Below are 16,860 nucleotides of genomic sequence, written 5' to 3' on the forward strand. Positions count from 1 at the left end.
CAAGTGCTTTCTCTCTGGTGTTTTTGCATGGAACCTGCCTGGCTCAGGGCCAGGCTCTGGGTCTAGAGATGGGCTCCTAGTTACCTGTGGCTCACCAGGGAGGCAGGCGCAGAGAAGGCTGAGATCTGGAAGCTTGACAAGGTATCTGTCTGAAAATGCTGGGACCCTCCTCCCCGCAGGGACTAGCAGGAGCAAAGCTTGACACCTCAACCCCTAAACCCCTCGTTTCGCCCATTCCGTGTCTCCACCCTTCTCCTTGACACTTGCCTAGGTCAGAACCATCCAGTCCTGGACATGGGACCACATCGGCGACTGCAGTGGACGTGGCTGGGCCGGGCTGAGCTGCAGTTTGGGAACCAGACACTGCATGTGTCCACCGTGCAGATGTGGCTGCTGCTGAATTTCAATCATACAGAGGTGCTTCAGCCCTTAGCCTCTCTCTGTCTTCTCTGCCACCTTGTCTGTCGCTCTTCTCCTCCTAAACCCTGTTCCTCCTTTCATCCTTCCTCCCCTCTTCTCTTCTTTCCTTTGACTACTGACTGGGCATTTCTCCTCATCAGGAGGTGTCAGTAGAGACCTTGCTGAAGGATTCTGCCCTCTCCCCAGAGCTGCTGCTCCAGGCACTCGTGCCCCTCACCTCGGGGAATGGCCCTTTGACCCTGCATGAGGGCCAGGACTTTCCACACAGGGGTAGGTCACTGGGGACCGGGCTGAGCCTCTGCTGCTGGTCAGGGGGTCGCCCTCAGGATGGAGGGACTGTAGTAGGGGTGAGAATGGGGTCATCTTAGTCCCCATTCATCTGTCCCTCTGCCTCCTCCGGTACCTGACTGGGAGTGGGTTCCAGGTGTGCTGCGGCTTCATGAGCCTGGGCGCCAGCGCAGTGGGGAGGCCCTGTGGCTGATACCTCCCCAGGCATACCTGAACGTAGAGAAGGATGAGGGCCGAACCCTGGAACAGAAGAGGAATCTCTTGAGCTGTCTTCTTGTTCGTATTCTCAAAGCCCATGGGGAAAAGGGCCTCCACATTGATCAGCTGGTTTGTCTGGTAGGCAGAGAGGGGACCATGAAGTTGGGGGAGGGAGGGAATCATGCTTGGGATTGGGGATGAACACAGTGAACTCTTTCAATATAAGACTTCCGTAGGGTGACATTTCCATCTGGGTTTTCTGTGCCTGACAGAACAGATAGGATATAAAGATAAGGCATGAGTGTTTACCATGTGCCAGGCCCTACTCTAAGAGTTTGCATGATTAAGTCATTTAATCCAGCCGGGCACAGTGGCTCATATCTGTAATCCCAGCACTTTGGGAGGCCAAGGCGGGCGGATCACTTGAGGCCAGGAGTTTGAGACCAGCTTGGCCAACAAGACGAAACCCTGTGTCTACCAAAAATATAAAAATTAGCTGGGCATGGTGGCACATGCCTGTAATCCCAGCTACTTGGGAGGCCAAGGCATGAGAATCGCTTGAACCCAGGAGGTGGAGGTGGGGGTGAGCCAAGATTGTGCCACTGTACTCCAGCCTGGGCAACAGAGCAAGACTCTGTCTCAAAAAGAAAAAAAGTCATCATTTAATCCTCACAACAATCCTATAAATGTTATTTTATTTCATTTGACAGATAAGAACAGTGAAGTATGAAAAACTTAGTAGTGGCCAGGCGCTGTGGCTCACGCCTGTAATCCTAGCACTTTGGGAGGCTGAGGTGGGTGGATCACTTGAGGTCAGGAATTCGTGACCAGTCTGGCCAACATGGTGAAACCCCATCTCTACTAAAAGTACAAAAATTAGCTGGGTGTGGTGGTGCACACCTGTAGTCCCAGCTACTTGGGAGGCTGAGGCAGGAGAATCCAGGAGGCAGAGGTTGCAGTGAGAGATGGTGCCACTGCACTCCAGCCTGGGCAACAGAACGAGACTCTGTTGGAAAAAAAAGAGAGAGAGAGAGAGAAACTTAGTAACTAATCTACAATCACACAGCTAGTAAGTGGCAGAGCCGCCAGACACCGTGGCTCATGCGGGAGGATCACTTGAGTCCAGAGTTTGAGGGTGCAGTGGGCTATGATCATGCCACTGCACCCTGGCCTGGGTGACAGAGCAAGACTGTCTCTTAAAAAAAAAAGAGGCGGGGGAATAAGTGGCAGAGCTGGGCATTGAGCCCAGCAGCCTACTTCCTAGGTAAAAGTGGCCTTATTGTTTCTTTCCTCCTATCCAGGTGCTGGAGGCCTGGCGGAAGGGTCCAAATCCTCCTGGAACCCTGGGCCACACTGTTGCTGGGGGCGTGGCCTGTACCAGTACAGATGTCCTCTCTTGCATCCTGCACCTCTTAGGCCAGGGCTACGTGAAACGGCGTGATGACCAGCCCCAGATCCTGATGTATGCTGCTCCAGAGCCCATGGGGCCCTGCCGGGGTCAGGCAGATGTCCCTTTCTGTGGCAGCCAGAGCAAAACCTCCAAGCCTAGGTAGCCACCCCACCTGACCCCTTGCAGTGAGGTGGGAGAGGCTGTCATGCCAAAACCAATATCCCTTGTGGAGAAACACTTCCCTTCTTTCTTTGTCTAATCCCCTTTTCCCTATCCCTGTTATTTCCCTAACTTTGATAGTTTTTATTGACCCTCCCAGCACCACCACCCCTTTCCAACTGGGGCCTGCAAATATGTATTGATTGCTAACTATGTACTCTACTCAGTTAAATATACAAACTTTCAGGAAGTTTGTTCTACAGAGGAATTTGCCATAGGATTTCACTAATCAGCCAGCACCCCTAAAGCTTTTTAATGTTCTTTAGAAGCTGTTATGGCCCTGCTTTTTGTATCATGCTGTTTGCATCATGTGTGAAGTGAATTATCTCGAGTAATCTTTCTCAAACCTCAACAAGGAGCTAGTGTTAAAATGCAGATTTAACAGCAGAGCTCTCTGTGATGCCTGTGCTGCTGGTCCACAGACCACACTTGAGCAGTAAGGATGGAGACTGCTGTTCTCACTACAGGTGCTGCCACCATTTGGGGTGAGACCTACAGTGGGACTGTCCCATCAGCTATTGGTCTTTTAGCACCCTGACCCCTAGATACCTATTTTTCCCCAGTCATTGCAACAGCCAGCCCCACCCTGACATTTACAAGTGCTTCTGTGGAGGACCTACTCTGACGGTTGGTTTGGGTGGTTATCCTGAGGCTGGTTAGGCAAGCGAGCAAGTATGCTCAAGTAGGGAGCTGGGGGCCAGGTGGGGTTCAGTTAGTAGGCTGGATAACAGGGCAGGAATACTGACTTCTGTTTCTTCCCTCCCCACAAGCCCAGAAGCTGTGGCTACCCTGGCATCTCTACAGTTGCCTGCAGGCCGCACCATGAGCCCCCAGGAAGTAGAAGGGTTGATGAAGCAGACGGTGTGTCAGGTGCAGGAGACTCTGAACTTAGAGCCAGATGTCGCTCAGCACCTTTTGGCTCATTGCCACTGGGGCGCCGAACAGCTGCTGCAGAGCTACAGTGAGGACCCTGAGCCACTGCTGCTGGCAGCTGGGCTGTGCGTACCCCAGGCCCAGGCTGTACCCGCACGGCCTGACCACTGCCCTGTCTGCGTGAGCCCTCTGGGGTGTGACGACGACTTGCCCTCTCTCTGCTGCATGCACTATTGCTGTAAGGTGAGGCCCCGCCAGCATTGCTCCTGCCCCTGGCTTTCTGCCCTACCCTAACAAAATTCCTTGGGAATTCTTGGGTTCTAGCCCAGCACTGCCATTTTCATCACTGGGCAATAGTGGATTTAGTCTCTTAGTCCCTCTTAAACTAGTTTTGTCATCTGTAAATGGTACCACCTGCCTTGACACTCTAAAGGGTGGTGGTTAGGATCTAGCGATATGTATCAATGGTTCTCCAGCTCAGCTTCATATTATAATCACCGGAAGCTTTTATAAGTCTTAATGCCCAGACAATACCTCAGACTAATTAAATCAGAATCTCTGGAGGTGAGAAATCTGGAGGAAGTTTTAAAGCATCCTCACGGGATTCCCATTATCAACCAAGTTAGAATAAGAGATATATGTGTAAAATAGATGTCAAGGCACTTTGTGAAGTGTTTGCAAAAGTGTTAGTAGATTGGCGATAACTCTAGTTTGTGGTTGCCCTTATCACCATTTAAGTCCCCTCATCTCAGCGCACTATCACTACTTTATCATACACTCTCACTTAATACAAAAATTTTTTTTAAATGGGCCTGGTGAGGTAGTGTGCACGCCTGTAATCACCTTACTTTGGGAGGCCGATGTGGGCAGATTGCTTGAGCTCAGGAGTTCGAGACCAGCCTGGGCAACATGGCAAGACCTCGTCTCTACAAAAAACACAAAAATAAGCTGGGCATGGTGGTGCACACCTATAGTCTCAGCTACTCGGGAGGCTGAGGTGGGAGGATCACCTGAGCCTGGGAGGCGGAGGCTGCAGTGAGCCAATATCTCACCACTGCACTCCAGCCTGGAGGACAGAGTGAGACCCTGCCGTAGGGTCTTCTTGCTGTATAGGCTTGCTTCTGTACAGCGGACACAGAGAAGCTTGCAGATGGGGAGTGAGTCATCTTCAAAAGTAAAAAAAGTGGGGCTGAGGTACAGAGAACCTGGAGCACTGAGTCCGATATTCCCTGCCTCACAGCTCTTTAGAACTGGTGCCAAGCCCAAACACATCAGCTTAGCAGGAGGGGCACTCCTGGTTGCCATGAATTCCAGCTGCTTCTCCCAACAGCGTTTCCCCAGTAGTGGGTGATAGACGTGTCTGCATGTGTTGTGTGCACATGCATGCGTGTGTGTGTGTGTGTATTCTCCTTTTCTCTTTCCCTTTGGCTCTGCTTCTGGCTCCTCCTCTCACATAGTTGCTTATGCTCCCTTTTCCCCAGGTTCTTAATTATTTCCTTTACACTTCCATTTTTTCATTCAACAAATATTTCTCATGGACTTATGTGTGTAGCACTGGGTGCTAAATGAGGTATTGAAAAAAATCCCAGCAAGAAATGACCAGAGAGCTAATAATATTGATGGGAGCTCACTCTGAGCCAGGCATTGTGCTGTTTACATGCATTATTTTACTTAATTCTCATTCTAGTTATATGAGGTAGGTATTTTTGTTACTGCCATTTTTCATGACAGAGGGAGACACTTGGAGGTGAAGTAATTTGCCAAAGGTCAGGATTTGAATTTTGGCAGTCTCAAGCAATCCTCCCGTCTTGATCTCCCAAAGTGCAGTAATTACAGGCATAAGCCACCACACCCAGCCTGACAGTGGATTTTATTTTATGAGAAGCCATGGTGGGTTTAAGCAGAATAGTGATATGATCTGGTTTATATTTATATTTTATTTATTTATTTATTTATTTATTTTTATTTTATTATTATTTTTTGAGATGGAGTCTCACTCTGTCACCCAGGCTAGCGTGCAGGGGCGTGATCTCAGCTCACTGCAACTTCCGCCTCCTAGGTTCAAGCGATTCTTCTGCCTCAGCCTCCTGAGTAGCTGGGACTATAGGTGCCTACCACCATACCCAGCTAATTTTTTGTATTTTTAGTAGAGACGGGGTTTCACAGTGTTAGCCAGGATGGTCTCGATCTCCTGACCTCGTGATCTACCCGCCTCGGCCTCCCAAAGTGCTGGGATTACAGGCATGAGCCACTGCGCCTGGCCCTACAGTTTTTAAAAGATTGCTTCTGCCGTTATATGGAGAAAAGGCTTGGATGGAGCAAGAGTGGAAGCAGAGATGTCCATTTGGTGACTGTCGTACTAGAGGCAAGAGATGGTGGTAGTTTGGACTAGGGGCAGTGGCGATGAGAGAGGGCAGATTGGGACACATTTGGAAGTGAAGCTGATGGGATTTGGTGGGGTTAGATTAGGGTCAGAGAGGGGAATCAAGGATGGTTCCTGTGCTTTTGACCTGAGCATCTGGGTGGATGGCATGTGTCATCTTTACTCTGTTGTGGCCCTGTGAAATTTGAGCTGCTTGTTGGACACCTGTGTGGAACTGGCAGGTAGACAGTGGATTTTTGAATTTGGAATGAAGCAGAGAGGCCTGGCAGGCCTTACCCAAGGAGAAAGAAGCAGACCCAGGGTACCAAGCTTGTAGAGATATAGAGATGGGGGGTCGCAGGAGTTTGAGACCAACCTAGACAACAATAGCAAGACCCTGTCAATACAAAAAATAGAAAAAAAATGTACCCAGGCATGGTGGTGCACACCTATAGTCCTACCTACTCAGGAGGCTGAGGTGGGAGGATTGCTTGAGTCCAGGAGATTGAGGCTGCGGTGAGCCATGATTGTGCCACTATCCTCCAGTGTGGGTGACAAAGCGAGACCCTGTCTAAAAAAAGAGAGAGAGACAGACAGACAGACAGACAGACAGACAGACAAGGGGCCTGAAAACCAGGCAGATGAACAAGCTGATTGAAAAGCCCCTGCTGAGGAGGAGCCCGTGCAGCATTAGTCACAGCTGAGCGGCACAGCAGCAATGCAAGAGAAGCAGCAGGACAGCTCCCAGGGTGAGCCCCACCACTTGGGTTGGACAATAGTCATGAGAGCGGATGGGGGTCCCCAGACTGAGATGCCAGGTCAGAGGGGGATCCTGAGGCACCAGTGTGCCTATAAGAGTAGGGTCTGAATTCAGAGAAAATTTTTCCTGTTCTATCTCAAAAATGCAAGAATTTGCATTCAATTTCCCAGCCTTGTCTGGGTTTGTTTCAATGCAGAAAGGGTTTTGTTTACTTTGGTCTGGTACTTTGAGTAAAAACGATCTAGTTAGGTGCTTCACATTTATGCTGCAGCTTTGATATGACAGACACACGGTCTCCTGAGGGTTTAGACCCATCATGTTGGAAAGCATGGCCATAGGCAGTGTGAGAGGCAGGGGTTGTTCATGGAGTATTGTAGGAGGCTCAGACGGCTGTGACGGCTGCTCGTGCATAGACCAAATGGATGGTGTGGGGAGAGACCGGGAGAGGAGACCATGGATCAGAACAGGCTCTCACAGTGGTTTAGGGATGAGGGGATAATGGCCTGATTTAGGATGGGGGAGTGACATGGGAGCAAGAGAACAATATGAAGGTTCCGACACTGGTGACGAGGGGGACGGTGGTGCAAGTTGATCAGGGTTTGGGGGAAACGTAATGGGCAAGTCAGTTTTGTAGAGAAGAGGCTGGGTCTGTTGGAGACGTGAGTCGGAGACAGGAGCATCCAGACAGTTATTGGAGATAAGCCACTGGAGTTGGGAGGAGAGACCAGAGCTGTGTTGTCAGCCACCCAGGCGACCCATTTCCCAGGCCTCCTTTCTCTCGGACCTTCCTGCTCTCTGCATATCTTTCTTTTTTTTTTTTTTTTTTTTTTTTTTTGAGACGGAGTCTCGCTCTGTCACCCAGGCTGGAGTGCAGTGGCCGGATCTCAGCTCACTGCAAGCTCCGCCTCCCGGGTTCACGCCATTCTCCTGCCTCAGCCTCCCGAGTAGCTGGGACTACAGGCGCCCGCCACCTCGCCCGGCTAGTTTTTTGTATTTTTTAGTAGAGACGGGGTTTCACCGTGTTAGCCAGGATGGTCTCGATCTTGTGACCTCGTGATCCGCCCGTCTCGGCCTCCCAAAGTGCTGGGATTACAGGCTTGAGCCACCGCGCCCGGCCTCTGCATATCTTTCTTAGAATTTGAATCATTCTCCTTTTTCTTGATTATTTTTACCCATTCTCTCCTTGTCCATCCCAACAGTAATTATGATTAGGCAAATACACAGCCTACCCTATCCTCAAAGACAACTGTAATTTGGGCCAGTCTCAGTGAAGCCGGAGAGAGGAGTCAGCATTGTTTGATGTAGAGGCAGGCTTGTCTCTGGGCTTCCACGTTGTAGTGGAGGGGAAGGGAAGGAGGGATGCTACCTTAGTTACCAGGACACTCCCCCTGTGCTGCTCCCACACTGTCTCTGAGCAGCCCCTCCTTTTGTCCCTCCCAGTCTTGCTGGAATGAGTACCTGACAACTCGGATAGAGCAGAACCTTGTTTTGAATTGCACCTGCCCCATTGCCGACTGCCCCGCCCAGCCCACCGGAGCCTTCATTCGTGCCATCGTCTCCTCGCCAGAGGTCATCTCCAAGGTATCCTCTCTCGTCTGAGAGAGGCTCCAGTGCAGAGCCAAAGGAGTGTGCCCCAGGGAGTGGGCCGAGCTACGGGGTCTGGGGGCCTGGAGGTGTGGCATCCTGGAGAGCTATACCCTCACCTTGTGGCACCTGCGTCTCCACAGTATGAGAAGGCGCTCCTGCGTGGCTATGTGGAGAGCTGCTCCAACCTGACCTGGTGCACCAACCCCCAGGGCTGCGACCGCATCCTGTGCCGCCAGGGCCTGGGCTGTGGGACCACCTGCTCCAAGTGTGGCTGGGCCTCCTGCTTCAACTGTAGCTTCCCTGAGGTGGGAGTCCCACACTGGCCCTGACCCTGAGCAAGGATTCACACTCCTTCCCTGCTTAAGACCCCCTCCCTGCCACACACACAGACTGTGACTTGTCCTTCCTCAGCCTCTGCCTCCCAGTTGAGCCCTGTTCCTCTTCCTGGAGCCCTCCAAATGTGACCTGTGCCTGCTCCCCGCTCTCCTGTGCACACCAGCCGTGCTGTTCTCGGGACTTAGCTGTGTCCCTACCACGCCCTCTTGCCCTAGGCACACTACCCTGCTAGCTGTGGCCACATGTCTCAGTGGGTTGATGATGGCGGCTACTATGACGGCATGAGCGTGGAGGCACAGAGCAAGCACCTGGCCAAGCTCATCTCCAAGCGCTGTCCCAGCTGTCAGGCTCCCATCGAGAAGAACGAGGGGTGCCTGCAGTAAGAAGGGGGGTACTGTGGGGAGCCAGAGGGCAAGGGGAAGGAGGAAACCTGGCAGAAGGAGGGAGGAACGGGCTTAGTGTAAAGCTCAGCAAAAGAGGGTGGTTCCTCAGCCGCCCCTCATGTGGCAGCCTCCACAGTGGCTTCCTGGATCTTAACGTTCCTTTTCCCACTCGTAAGTCCACACTGAGCAGGGGTGCATTCAGCAGGGCTGGGTATGACTAAGGAGACTTATCAGGGCAGGAGCAGAGGCCACAGCATCAGCAGCGGTGCATCTGGGCCCTTGGCATTCCTGGCACGCCCCTGCCCAGAGGCAGGAGTCCCTGACCAGCCAGCTTCCTCCATAGCATGACCTGTGCCAAATGTAACCATGGATTCTGCTGGCGCTGCCTCAAGTCCTGGAAGCCAAATCACAAAGACTATTACAACTGCTCTGCCATGGTAAGGCGTTGGGCACTGGGGGAGGGCAGAGACCCAGAGCCGTTGGGGAGGGGTGCTGTTACCAGGTCCTGGGCAGACCAGGCTCCATGCACAGTGCAGCGTTCTGGCTGTTGGGACAGAGGCTCAGTGCAGGGAAGACAGCCACCTGGGCCTGCAGATGCTGGAAAGTCTGTTCATAGGGAACTTCAGCTCCAGAACAGGACTTCTCATACCGAAGTGGCTACAGAAAGGCTGGGGAGGGCCAGACACTCTCAGGAGGCAGCAGGGCAGAGCAGGAAAGAGCAGGGACCCTGCAGTCAGAGCCTGGCTGTGCTGCTTAGCATGTGGCTTTGAGCAAGTTCATTTGCTTCTCCAAACCTCAACAGCCTCTGCAAAAGGGGTGAATAATATGACCTACCCCACACAGTCTTAAGGACTGAATGAAGATAACCAGGGGAGGTATAGAAAGGCCTCCATGAATGTTGGCTTTTCCACTTATTAACTCCTTCCTGTCCAAACAAAACACCCAATAGCCCACTCAACATATCCTTGCTAGGTAAGCAAGGCAGCTCGCCAGGAGAAGCGGTTTCAGGACTATAACGAGAGGTGCACTTTCCATCACCAGGCGCGGGTGAGCCGGGAGGAAACAGCGGGTAGATGCCTGCAGAAGCAGGGTGGGGTGGCGGGGTGGAGGCGGGTGGGCTGAAGGTCTGACCAGGCAGGTGGTGCCGCGCCACCTGTGCTGGTGCTGATACACCTTCCTCCACACAGGAATTTGCTGTGAACTTGCGGAACCGGGTGTCTGCCATCCATGAAGTGCCCCCGCCCAGATCCTTCACCTTCCTCAATGATGCCTGCCAGGGACTGGAGCAGGCTCGGAAGGTGGTAGTGGGTGGGGGAGGAGGGCAGGGGAGGGGTGTGCCAAGGGGTCTGGGGAGCTTGGCTGCTTTCATGGGTCTTGCCTGGATGAAGGGAATGAGGAGAGGGCAGGCGGGAGAGCTGACGGGAGCCCTTGCAGGTGCTGGCCTATGCCTGCGTGTACAGCTTCTACAGCCAGGACGCAGAGTACATGGACGTGGTGGAGCAGCAGACGGAGAACCTGGAGTTGCACACCAATGCCCTGCAGATCCTCCTGGGTGAGCCACCCCTGCCAGCCAGGCCCTCCTCCTGCCTCCTCCCCTCTGCTGCACAGCCCAGCCCCTCCCAAACAGGTCAAGCCGCAGCCCCACCTTCCCTCTCTCCTCTTCCTCTTCATTCTTTTTTTTTTTTTTTTGAGACGGAGTCTCGCTCTGTTGCCCAGGCTGGAGTGCAGTGGCCGGATCTCAGCTCACTGCAAGCTCCGCCTCCCGGGTTTACGCCATTCTCCTGCCTCAGCCTCCCGAGTAGCTGGGACTACAGGCGCCCGCCACTTCGCCCGGCTATTTTTTTGTATTTTTTAGTAGAGACGGGGTTTCACCATGTTAGCCAGGATGGTCTCGATCTCCTGACCTTGTGATCCGCCCGTCTCGGCCTCCCAAAGTGCTGGGATTACAGGCTTGAGCCACCGTGCCCGGCCCCTCTTCATTCTTCATAGCCTTCTCACTGCCTGGCTGTTAAAGTTCAGGTCGAAAGCCTCCATTGTAAGGTGCCCAAGGGCGCAGATGTTTGCGGAGATGTTTCTTGGTTTCTGGTCTCTACCCTGCTCCCCTAGGGAGCTTCATGAGAATGTCTAGAGCTGCACCTGGCGCTTGGTAGATGTTCCATAGGTGTTTGTTGGAGGAAAGGATGGATGAGAATGAGAAGGGAGAGAGCCTCTCTGTCTGCTCCCTCTGCAGAGGAGACCCTGCTGCGGTGCAGAGACCTGGCCTCCTCCCTGCGACTCCTGCGGGCTGACTGCCTCAGCACGGGCATGGAGCTGCTCCGACGGATCCAGGAGAGGCTGCTTGCCATCCTGCAGCATTCCGCCCAGGTACTCCCTGGCCCAGACCCCTTCTGCTCCTGCGTTCTGCGGGAGTTGTGGTCCTCCTGTCCCAGCACAGCCCCTGCCCTGGGGCGAGTCCAGAAGGAAAGGCAGCAAAGCGGGTGAATGGATGTTAGGACACCTGGGTGCACATCCCGGCTCCTAGGCCAACCTGCCTGATGCTGCTGGACCCTATCACTTCACCTCCTGGGGATTCCTACAAAATAAAGGAGTTGGCTAGCCCACATCAAGGGTATTTGGTCAGGTGCCTATCAGAATCACTTGGGGAACTTTTCCAGACTATACTTCCCAGATATGGATTTGAAATCCTAGGAGTGGGCATCAGGGGATTGGGGTCACTGGAGCAAGGGCTCTCCCAGGCTCTCGCCAGCTCTAATGCACTGATGCAGAGTCTAAACTGAATCCTGTCCTCTGGTTGCTTACTGACTAGTAAGTCACGTGGGCAGAAAAGACATACATAGATTCTGTAAGCTCTTTAAGCACAGGGTGGTGTGCCTCACCCTGGTACCCCGTATCTCTGGAGACCATCTGTGAGTGAACTCACAAAGGCAGTGGTTCATGGAGTGCTGTGCTGGGAGGGGAGGAGTCCTAGCAAGAGCTTGGCCCTCACAGAGCATCAGTGGCAGGAATGCTGGGTCCAAAGGCCCCATGCCCTCTACCTCCTACTTCCCAAATCCTTCTGTCTGCTCACCAGGATTTCCGGGTTGGTCTTCAGAGTCCATCAGTAGAGGCCTGGGAGACAAAAGGACCCAACGTGCCCGGCAGTCAGTAAGTGGGGTGGGCAGAGCCATGGAGGAGGCAGTGGGACATGGCAGCCTCCTCCGGGCTGAGTGTGGTGGCTTTCCCTAGGCCCCAGACCTCCTCAGGGCCAGAGGCGGAAGAGGAGGAGGAAGACGATGAGGATGATGTGCCCGAGTGGCAGCAGGATGAGTTTGATGAGGAGCTGGACAATGACAGCTTCTCCTACGATGAGTCTGAGAACCTGGACCAAGAGACTTTCTTCTTTGGTGATGAGGAGGAGGATGAAGATGAGGCCTATGACTGAGGGGGCAAATGCAGGAAACACCTAGAGCCGCCCCAGAGTCACGGGGCTGCGGGGGCAGGAGCTGCCCCTGTTTGTCATGGGGAGGGGATTCCCAGCGTCTGCAGTGCCTCTTTCTGTTTATTGAATAAAGGCCTCTTTCTCACACACGTCTCGGAGCAGGCTGACAGCTTCACCGGGGGCCAATCAGTTGCCACTGCCCTGGCCCCACATCCACCCACACCCCTAATCTTTACTGTTTCCTTTAGACCTCTGGACTCTTCTATCCGCCGAGAAGGCTCAGAGCAGACTCATCTGACCTAAGCTGATAAAGGGAAGTGAAGGTTGGCATGGAAAGGGCCAGGTGCAGCTCGAGCCCAGTTCAGAGGAGACAGAGCGGGGTGGCCACCCCCAGGAACAACCTTCCTCCCAACTCTTTTTTTTTGTTTGGTTCTGAGATGGAGTTTTGCTTTTGTCCCCCAGGCTGGAGCGCAATGGCTTGATCTCGGCTCACTGTAGCCTCCGCCTCCCGGGTTCAAGCGATTCTCCTGCCTCAGCCTCCTGAGTAGCTGGGATTACAGCCATGCATCACCATGCCCATCTAATTTTTGTATTTTTAGTAGAGATGGGGTTTCCCATGTTGGCCAGGCTGGTCTCAAACTCTTGAGCTCACGTGATCCGCCCGCCTCGGCCTCTCAAAGTGTTGGGATTACAGGCGTGAGCCACTGCACCCAGCCTTTCCTCCCAACTCTTGGCTCACTGCAAGCTCCACCTCGTGGGTTCACTCCATTCTCTTGCCTCAGCCTCCCGAAGAGCTGGGACTACAGGCACCCGCCACCACGCCTGGCTAATTTTTTGCATTTTTAGTAGAGATGGGGTTTTATCGTGTTAGCCAGGATGGTCTCGATCTCCTGACCTTGTGATCCGCCCACTTCAACCTCCCAAAGTACTACGATCACAGGCGTGAGCCACCGCGCCCGACCCTCCTCCCAATTCTTAAGTGTTCCTGGGGAGGAAGGGGCTTGAGGGCATTTGGAGTTGTCCTCCTCTCGGCCTAGAGATTTCTAAAGCATCTATCTTGAAGTGAAGTGTGGCAGGACTCAGACAGAAAGTTAGGATTTTAACTGTACCTTTTAATTTGCTCCTGGGGCTAAGAGGAAGGAATGGTACTTAGAGCAGTGTCTGAGAACAGAAGAATTTAAGAAAGTGAGATTAAGTCAAGTGGGTGGGTCAGGGGAGGCAGCCACCTGCCCTGGAGGATCAGCCTCGAAGTATCGATCCAGCAGCGCCTCCACCTCTCCCTCCTCATAGTCCCACACCTGGAACCGAGAGCCATCTGCTGCTCCCCGGATCATGGCCGAAAGCACTGGAAAGGGCAGGGAAAGGTGGAGCTGCCTCCCATCCCCATCCTCACAGCTCCCTTCCCCCTTCCCTGTTGAGGGAGGCTCGGTGCTCAGAGCCCACCAGGGAAGGAGCTGAGGGCTGGGTCCACAGAAAGCCAGGAGGGAGGCTTGGGGTGCTCACCACGGCCAGACTGCGGGCGGAACAGGCATAGGATCCGCTTGTTGAAGGCCACAGCCCGGCCCAGCTCATAGCCTACACCCAGGGATGGCTGTGTCACTTCTGCCACGACCACTGGGAAGAAAGACGAGAGGAAGCCTCAGCATTGGGGGCACTTGGGGTTCATAAGGAAGATGGCGATGTGGCTGTGGTGAGGAGGGAACTCTGGGAGTCCCTTCTAGGTGTGGAGGCTGGGATGTCCAGGGGAACCCAGCACTCCAGAGGAGTTAGGTGCTGGAAGGAGGGAGCGCCACTCACCATCCGCCTGCTGCAGCCACGCCAGGTCCCGCTCATGGATGAGCCTGTCACCCCCAGCAGCCTCTTCCCCTGTGTTGAGGGAAAGCTGGTCAGGGACATGCCTCATGCTGGCTCCTCGTAACTCCTATGCCCTTGCATGTCTATACCCACCCTGCTTAGGGAGGGCGAGAGCCTTGTGCTAGATGACCTGACCCAACATGACGATCTCATCAAAGCAGCGAGGAAATGAAATAGCCACAAAAAGAAAAATTCAGCCCTGTGCAAGGTGGGATGTGTGTGATTAGGGCCAAATGAGAACATGGGCAGCACATGAGAATGATTAGGGGAAGGTGCATGGGCACTTAGCCAAAAGTAGGAGAGGCATCCTGGGCCCAGAAGGTAGGGATCTCAGGTACTAGCTTGATTAAATGTTATCTTCCAGGACGGTGAGGCTCAGCCCACCACATCAGGTTAGGACCACTGGGGAGCTTGTTAGAAGTACAGATTCCAGGGCCGGGCATGGTGGCTCATGCCTGCAATCCCAGCACTTTGGGAGGCTGAGGCGGGTGGATCACTTGAGGTCAGGAGTTCAAGACCAGCCTGGTCAACATGGTGAAACCCCGTCTCTACTAAACATACAAAAATTAGCTGGGCATGGTGGTGCACACCTGTAATCCCAGCAACTCGGGAGGCTGGAGCAGGAGAATCATTTGAACCCAGGAGGCGGAGGTTGCAATGAGCTGAGATTACACCACTGCACCCCAGCCTGGGCAAAGAGCAAAACTCTGTCTCAAAAAAAAAAAAAAAAAAAAGTACAGATTTGGGCCGGGTGCAGTGGCTCAAGCCTGTAATCCTGGCACTTTGGGAGGCCAAGGCAGTAGGCTCACAAGGTCAGGAGTTCGAGACCAGTCTAGCCAACATGGTGAAACCCCATCTCTACTAAAAATTAAAAAATTAGCCAGGCGTGGTGGCAGGTACCTGTAATACCAGCTACTTGGGAGGCTGAGGCAGGAGAATTGCTTGAACCTGGGAGGTGGAGGTTGCAGTGAGCGGAGATCACTCCACTGCACTCCAGCCTAGGCGACACGGCAAGACTGTTGTCTTGGGGGGGAAAAGAAAGTACAGATTCGAAGGCTTTATCCCAGATGATCAGAACCTGCATTTTTAACAGGCTCCCTCAGATAACACTAAAGACCTGGAGAGCCACCAGGCAGTCTGGATATACCATGAACTAATGAGCTATAAGCTTCAGGGTCCTCCACTTGCACAGGCCCTTTCCAAACCATCAGCAACTTTGTATTGTGAGTTTTGTCTTTTTAAAGAGGTCTCCCAGAACTGCATGAGGTCCCACAAATTGTGGGTCTGCTCTTGGGTAGGGTAAGTGGAAACCACTTAAGGTTTTCTTAGCAGAAGCACAAGCATTCAAGACACAATTTTCAAACTAGAAGGACCTGCAAGATTCCAGACCAGCACATCAAAGTATGCTTTAGAGAAATCCAGCCAGACTCAGTGGCTCATGTCTGTAATCCCAACACTTTGGGAGGCCAAGGCAGGCAGATCACTTGGGCTCAGGAGTTCAAGACCAGCCTGGCCAACATGGCAAAATCCTGTCCCTATAAAAATACAGAAATTAACCAGGTGTGGTGGCGCACACCTGTAGTCCCAGCTACTTGGGAGGCTGAGGTGGGAGGATCACTCAAACCTGGGAGGCAGAGGTTGGCAGTGAGCTGAGATTTTACCACTGCACTCCAGCATGGGTAATGGAACAAGACTGTTTCCAAATAAATAAATAAATAGAAAAAAGGAAAAAGAAAAACCCAGCAGCCAGGAGCAGAACACAGTAACAGCCTGAAAGAGAACATGAGGCCAGCGTGGGGGCTCACACCTATAGTGCTAGCACTTCAGGAGGCCCACGGCAGGAGGATCACTTGAGGCTAGGAGGTCAGGACCAGACTGGGTAACACAGTGAGACTCCTGATCTCTACAGAAACATTTTGAAAATTAGCCAGGCATGGTGTCATGCCCCTGCAGCCCTTGCTAATAGGAGGCTGAGGCTGGAGGATTGTGAGTCTAGGAGGCCGAGGCTGCAGTGAGCTATGATCACACCACTGCACTCCAGCCTAGGCGGCAGAGAGGCCCTTGTATCAACAAAACAAAAACGTGAGAGTAATAGCGAGAACTGGGGTCAGCCGGGTCTAAGAGAGTGCTGATGTCTTCACAGAAAAAGGAGAGGCAGGCGCTGGGCGGTGGCTCATGCCTGTAATCCCAGCACTTTGGGAAGCTGAGGAGGGCGGATCACCTGAGGTCAGGAGTTCGAAACGAGCCTGTCCAATATGGTGAAACCCCGTCTCTACTAAAAGTACGAAAAGTAGCCGGGTGTGGTGGTGCGTGCCTGTAGTCCCAGCTACTCGGGAGGCTGAGGCAAGAGAATCGCTTAAGCCCGGGAGGAGATCGTTCAACTGCACTCCAGCCTGGGCGACAGAGTGAGATTCCGTCTCACAAACAAAACAAAACAAATAAAAACTTGGTGGGGAGGCAGGAGGATACCTTTCGTGTTGGGTGGTGGAAAAGATTCCAGCGGGTGAAGTGGGAACTGAGTCCAGGCAAAGCAGCCCAATCCACCTTCTTTCTGTTGCACCCTACAAACGCTCTGAAAGCAGCTGAAGACAGAGTTCTCCAAGAAGGAACCAAAGGTCAAGATAATGCTGAGAATGCCTCACACTCGCAGGCTTGCTGGGATCCACGCAGTCAGCGCCCCGGCCAGTTTCCTTCTCGGACTGGGGCGCTGGATGGAGCACCGGGGTAGGAGGGCGGGCTCCTGGCACCGGGAGCGCAGCTGCCGCGGTATCA

The 16,860-nt window shown here is 53.2% G+C and overlaps 2 protein-coding genes across 2 annotated transcripts in view; one reads left to right on the forward strand and one right to left on the reverse strand.

The window, feature by feature from the left end:
* CUL9 (cullin 9) overlaps positions 1 to 12,384 on the forward strand; it is a 44,142-nt gene extending 31,758 nt beyond the window's left edge. The window contains exons 27-41 of the mRNA XM_011986767.1: positions 272 to 417; positions 561 to 690; positions 845 to 1,044; positions 2,208 to 2,455; positions 3,286 to 3,631; positions 7,951 to 8,091; positions 8,238 to 8,402; positions 8,649 to 8,812; positions 9,160 to 9,253; positions 9,789 to 9,863; positions 10,004 to 10,114; positions 10,251 to 10,368; positions 11,047 to 11,180; positions 11,887 to 11,960; positions 12,042 to 12,384. Of these exons, the coding sequence (XP_011842157.1) occupies positions 272 to 417; positions 561 to 690; positions 845 to 1,044; positions 2,208 to 2,455; positions 3,286 to 3,631; positions 7,951 to 8,091; positions 8,238 to 8,402; positions 8,649 to 8,812; positions 9,160 to 9,253; positions 9,789 to 9,863; positions 10,004 to 10,114; positions 10,251 to 10,368; positions 11,047 to 11,180; positions 11,887 to 11,960; positions 12,042 to 12,237 (2,342 nt within the window). The 3' untranslated portion in view covers positions 12,238 to 12,384. The remainder of the gene's footprint in view (positions 1 to 271; positions 418 to 560; positions 691 to 844; positions 1,045 to 2,207; positions 2,456 to 3,285; positions 3,632 to 7,950; positions 8,092 to 8,237; positions 8,403 to 8,648; positions 8,813 to 9,159; positions 9,254 to 9,788; positions 9,864 to 10,003; positions 10,115 to 10,250; positions 10,369 to 11,046; positions 11,181 to 11,886; positions 11,961 to 12,041) is intronic.
* Positions 12,385 to 13,325: 941 nt separating this feature from the next.
* On the reverse strand, positions 13,326 to 14,137 carry DNPH1 (2'-deoxynucleoside 5'-phosphate N-hydrolase 1). Its single transcript, XM_011986900.1, has 3 exons — positions 14,032 to 14,137; positions 13,738 to 13,848; positions 13,326 to 13,579 (listed from the first exon to the last, which is right to left on the reverse strand). The coding sequence occupies exons 1-3, from the start codon at positions 14,135 to 14,137 to the stop codon at positions 13,431 to 13,433; spliced, it is 366 nt and encodes a 121-aa protein (XP_011842290.1). The 3' UTR covers positions 13,326 to 13,430.
* Positions 14,138 to 16,860: the final 2,723 nt, after the last annotated feature.

Source organism: Mandrillus leucophaeus, unplaced genomic scaffold (assembly GCF_000951045.1).
Source record: "Mandrillus leucophaeus isolate KB7577 unplaced genomic scaffold, Mleu.le_1.0 Scaffold3, whole genome shotgun sequence".
Taxonomy (NCBI): Eukaryota; Metazoa; Chordata; class Mammalia; order Primates; family Cercopithecidae; genus Mandrillus; species Mandrillus leucophaeus.